A 6,000-nucleotide genomic window follows, 5' to 3' on the forward strand; every position below is an offset into this window, starting at 1 on the left:
AGAGGATTGGATGAAAAGAGACCTACAGCGTGTTTGAGCTTAAGGTAGCTTTAAAGTAGTACACTTTAACATGAACTTACTGAGAAGAGATAAGATTGATGATGTAATTATCATTTCGGTTGATAAAAGCATTAAACTTAATTAGCATCAAAATAGACAGTTTAGTGTGAATGTTGTAAGTGGCCAGCAAGAGATCTTGAATATCACTAATAATATCGTGTTTGATACATTTTAAGTACCGAAAAGATCTGAACATTAACATTAGAATAAAGCTAAAGAAATATTTCGATTTTCTTCAAAATAATAATTTTTATAATATAGTTCTTAGATTACAGAGGGAATCCAATAGCTTACATTCCTTAAGGGGTCTTTTATAAAGAAAAATAATGAACATTGATACACCAGCTAATGCTTTTTTTGATCTGTGACCCTTGGCATACTTTCTGAAAATCAGAGGATGGTATTTTGGAAAGAAGTTTCAATATTATAGCCTAAGTATAATACGTTGGAAATAGCTAACTTTAGACGTATTTTTTTCTCATCCGAAGGACGAGTTCAATCCGAATTTTAAAAAGGACCAACCCATGGCTTTCTCATAAGCCAGTCCGATTCTTTACCATTTATATCTCGCTCCTGAGCCAATGATAACAACTTTACCTTTATTCATTTAAACATTTTACAGGAAAAATGATGTTTTCAAACCAGATTGAGTGTATTCGTTATGCCATTATTGACAAACTAATATTTTGAAGAGGATTGTAAGAAAGCAAAACAAACGTTAGTTGTACACTTCGTGCCCCAGGTGTAGTACAATTACATTGACGAACTTCATCAAATTGTAATGTTATAGTATAACTTGAGATGTACGATATTGATGCTTATATCGATCAGAAGATGATTAAGCTGACTACACGAATTGGAATTGTAAACTTGGGTTTGATATTGGTGCGAATTTAGGGCTACTACTCAAGAGAGGCATTACGTCATAAGTAATTGAACTACGCTACGACTCTTTTTTTAACGGCGTATAGCCCTACATTGCTTCAGTATGAACCATTTGATTTACGTGGTGTAGAGGCCTATACTAAGTATCAGGAATCTGTTCAATGCAGGGAAGAGTGAAAAGTGGTTCAATGTGAATCAATTATTTACATGTGCGCAACATTGTCATTGTGTGCTTTAATGTGAACCATGCCATTTCATTCGTTGCTTTGGTTGTATGAAATCTTTAAATGTGATGAACCATGGAATGTGGAAATTACATTCCTATATTTGTTCTACTATAGAATACTGCTATGGTCGACTACATAATTCAATTCAATTCAACTTTAATTAACCACGAATCAATACATGGATGTTCTTCTACCTTTTTATAGGGATGTTTCTAAAACGAAGGAGTTAATATGAATCTGCTATTATTTTTCCGTAGTGAATTTGACGGGACAATTTTTGTTTATGTTTCATAATTTTTGTTACGGAAATAAATAAAGAAAAAACTCAACTTGTGAATAGTAGTTAGTCTTTAGTATAACAGCGAATGTCGATGACGTAGCTAGATTTAACGTGCATGTATCCGTTGAAACATGAAGACTTTGGCGGGGCTTTCAGGCAGATAAATTGTACATAACAAGATTTTATGACAATCTACTTCGCTATGCATCCGAAATAAACATAATCGACACCTTGTGACCAATCATCATGATTACATGTTATAGAAAAATTAGCCTCACTTGGATTTCTTGCACTCGCATGGGAAAGAATTTCGTCTAACATTTACAGCACTAATGTCTTCTGTCCTAAAATATAGGCGATGGTTCTCACTTAAAATAATCAGTCATTTCCGGGGAAAATGTGCAAAACATCTTCGAAGTTTTCTCTAGGCTATTGTTTCAAATGGTAAAATATAAGCATGCTATCATCACAACATCTAAATCTAGCGAAATCAGGTGAAAACCAAAATAAAAATATATTAGCAACTGCAGAAAAAAAAATTATAGGCTATTATTTCAAATGGTAAAATATAACAAGCATGTTATACGTTTACAGTAAATTTAGTAAAATCGGTCGAAAACCAAAAAAATGTGTATGTATTTAACCTAAAAAATACATTTGCAACTTTAAAAAAAAATGGTAGAGAATGCATTTAAAATGTTAAAAATATCGGTGAAATATAAATTGAATTAAAAAAAAAATGCATCGGCCGGGAATTGAACCCGGGTCCCCCGCGTGGCAGGCGAGAATTCTACCACTGAACCACCGATGCTTCATATCAAAATGAGCTATTTTTAACAATCAGTTGCTAATAGTACACATGGATCCGCTTCAGTTTGTTAGTTCGTGTATAGGGTATAGTATTTTATTGGTGTTTTTAAGTCGTAAAGGATACTCAACCAAGGGTAATTTCAAGCAATAGAGTTGTACCAGTACATAAATCCATGTTGTTTGCCCGGTTGTTTGCTGGTTGTTTGTTCTATTTGATTTGTGACAGGAGTCACGGTAAGCGTTAAGAGTCACACGGTTGTCGCTTGGCAGGATGTGCAGTCAAGTGGAACCATAATGCAGTATTGTCCACCACCCAAGATACCGTGGTATATTATAAATGCAGTATATATTGGAGGAAACTTTCATGATTATTATTTTCACACCCTCAATTTACAAAATCAATATTGACGGTGGAAGGGTCCAACAAGCATGCTTAGACCTTGACATAAATTAAGAGACTGCATGCGCTAGATAGAATAAAGACCTATTTCGAATAACGATAGTGTTTAATAATAATATAATATTTAAGAAGTGAAATTTTGAGTATGACATAATGTACAACTATACTAGTCACCCTACGGTCATTGTGGTAGGGGGTGGGGGGGGGGGGGGGGTTAGAAAGTTGAAGTGGGGTAGAAAGATATCGTGTTAAATGTGTATTTCATAAAGGTACTTTTCAAAATGAAATAAAAAGCAAATAAAATTCGGGACTTTTAATATTAGGAACTTTTAATAAGAAATAATCTATCATAAATAATAATAATTTTCCCAAAAAGATTTCAATTATATCCTTCCTTCGTAGCCAAAGTAATGAGTTAGTTTCGAAATGTAGGCCAGTGAAATCTTCCTGATTACTGGTGGACCACCATTTTTTTTACAATATAATATTATTATTATTATATATTATGATTTATTGCCGGGCCATCGATATACATTAGGATTCCGTTACAAATATTCTCACAATAATTATGTACAGTACATTTGTATTGCGAAACGGAAAAAGAAAAGAAATGTAAAATGTGTTTTTGCGAAACTCAAACTAAACTTATTCACTTATTTACTTAAATGTTTTAATTGATAATATTAATATTCATTAAATTATTATACAATGTCAGATAATTTAGCAAAATGTTAAAGAATTAACAATTAGACATACACATTTACAATGTTGACTATCCATAAAGAAATCTTTATAAAGAAAACCATTTTTATTAAATACCAGATTTACATTTGTCATCCAATGTATTGTTTTTTTTTTAAATACGAATGAAACAAACTATAGGGGCCTAGTATATAAAGAGATATAGTAGACTATCTCCATGAACAAACTGACTTGAAACCAAATTATGATGTCTAGGCCTACTGAAAACAAAATCGTATCAGGTTAACATAAAAAAAATAACATTTAAAACCAAAATAATAGCAATAACAACAAAATATTATTCTTACCACCGGTATTTGCAGTACAGGTAGACAGTAAACCCAGCAAAACCAACTCTAAAAACATGATTGTAATCCTGTCTTGTTAGATTCCTATGTATAAAGTTCCACAAAAACTTGTGTTGCGACGACGCAAAGTAGGCTACTGTCCTTCCGATGTTATAATCGCGATGAGTATTCCAAACTATTATATACCTTTGGTTATCTGTTATTAATTATTCTCAAAAATGCCTCAACTAACTCCAATATTCATGGTAAATTAAGAAGCTAATGAGACTAAAAAATAAAACACAATTCTGAAGATGGTGATGAATTTTAATTTGTCGTCCTGTTTGGATCCGAAATTGTCACTAATCCACTGTCAGCCAATGTTGTGATACAATGAGTCTTCTGCGCAGAATATAACGAACGCGAATCTTATCGTCTGATTTGAGTGTGAGCTTTTGCTTCAATGTGCGACTCCTTCATTCCGTGCCCAGTTCGGTGAATCAAAATATTGTGTCAATTCAAAATTACGCTTGACTGGAAATATTTCAGAGTGATAGTATTCCCCGTGGACTGGAGGTGAGTTGAAGCTTTTCCCGCCTTAAACACGCTCGATCGTCTGCTGAAAATTAAATGAATACTGGTCTTCATTATGTCATCGATATTACTTCATTGTTTGGTTTCAACGTAGTAGCTGAATCTTGGCGTTGTGCAGTGACTGTATACCATATAATTTTGATTGACGGTATAATTAAACATGTTTGATGGAATGAAGATCAGATGTGCGAAGAAAAATAACAAAATTAATATCTAACCCTTCTTTAATTGACAATAAATGAAATTAAATCAAACATATTTTATTTAGGAAGACAATGATAACAGGAACACTAAGGTCTATAACAACAGTAAAGATACTTTCAAATAATTTTCTCTATTTACTGTTATATATTGAGATGATTGTCCTTTAACTAATTTTATTTAATGCATTTGTTTGGTGGTACCGAATGAATTTTGATTTGTGTATGTCGCCATCAGCGGTAGGAGAAAAGTTTTCAATAACCTTGACGAAGAAATGCAACAATATTCTCTGAATCCAATGAGCCACATTACTGGTAACACTTCTTACATTTAGGCCTAACCACATAAAAATGTTGTTTGACCTCTATGGTTATACGTAAAAGCAGGGAGTTCTCCCTGGTATTAAAGGTTCGTTACTCGGAGCCAGCCCAGCACACATTGTATTTAAAGGGAACACAACAATACAAATGCGCCATAATTAATACTTTAAAGCTCAATTGGTAATGTATGTATTGAATATTATAGTGCATACAGACATATTAGACCTAGTGTAGGCCTACAAATTAACAGAGAAAATGTAGGCCTACTCGTACTTTGTTGAAAAAAAAAAGAAAACAAGAATAGAGGGCGCTAAATCATATTTTTCTGATATCACAGTATGAGTATTTATGGTATTGGTAACTATCTTTACTTATAGCTGAGACAACAATCAAACTCAGCTTATAGAGTAAAAAAATGACAATTGAAATACAAAATTAGTTAATTGGAAATAGACCATACAAGGTACGGGTACATTCAACTACACCACAATATCATCTGATGATGACATCAAATGTACAATACAAAATCTGTTAACCGTAGGCCGAAGTTGTCTGTCTACCCTGCATCGCAGCCAAAATATAAGATCCCACATGTTTGTTGGTACATTTTATTTATAAAGCTGGCCCTACATGTTTAGGGCATAAATAAAAAAAAAATTAAAGAGAAATTATTAAAAGAAAACATGCTAAAATAGAATGATGCTGCAGAATATACCAATATTTCAATGATTTCAGGTCTAATAGTTCAAAATACTGAACAAAGATAAACCGTTAAAAAATAATTTAAAATGGAAGCACCTTGCAAAGAACAAGCAAACATACGCGTAAATAATAATAATTCCCTCTCAAATTAAAAAAATTGAACATAAACAAAAAAAAATTGCATCGGCCGGGAATTGAACCCGGGTCCCCCGCGTGGCAGGCGAGAATTCTACCACTGAACCACCGATGCTTCATATTAATACGAAGAGAAATAGGTAATATAACATTTTTAATGTTTGCAATCTTGTATTTTTTAATTTAGATTTGAGAGCAATTAGATAATATTCTTTGATGATATATAATATAATTATTACAACCTAAATTCTATTATCTTTATCATGCTGAAAACGAATATTATATCGTCCTTCCCTCTATCAAAACGTGACGTCACGTTACGACTATTCCATTTATGTGAACGATTTTATTAGATTTG

The 6,000-nt window shown here is 32.6% G+C and overlaps 1 protein-coding gene and 2 non-coding genes across 3 annotated transcripts in view; all 3 read right to left on the reverse strand.

The window, feature by feature from the left end:
* Positions 1 to 4,225, reverse strand: part of LOC140050531 (carbonic anhydrase-related protein 10-like) — a 116,586-nt gene extending 112,361 nt beyond the window's left edge. The window contains exon 1 of the mRNA XM_072095770.1: positions 3,712 to 4,225. Coding sequence (XP_071951871.1) covers positions 3,712 to 3,769 — 58 coding nt within the window. The 5' untranslated portion in view covers positions 3,770 to 4,225. The remainder of the gene's footprint in view (positions 1 to 3,711) is intronic.
* Trnag-gcc (transfer RNA glycine (anticodon GCC)) lies at positions 2,193 to 2,263 on the reverse strand. Its single transcript has one exon. It is a non-coding gene; the product is annotated as a tRNA-Gly (tRNA).
* Positions 4,226 to 5,686: 1,461 nt separating the features above from the next.
* Trnag-gcc (transfer RNA glycine (anticodon GCC)) lies at positions 5,687 to 5,757 on the reverse strand. Its single transcript has one exon. It is a non-coding gene; the product is annotated as a tRNA-Gly (tRNA).
* Positions 5,758 to 6,000: the final 243 nt, after the last annotated feature.

This window comes from Antedon mediterranea, chromosome 5 (genome assembly GCF_964355755.1).
Source record: "Antedon mediterranea chromosome 5, ecAntMedi1.1, whole genome shotgun sequence".
NCBI lineage: Eukaryota > Metazoa > Echinodermata > Crinoidea > Comatulida > Antedonidae > Antedon > Antedon mediterranea.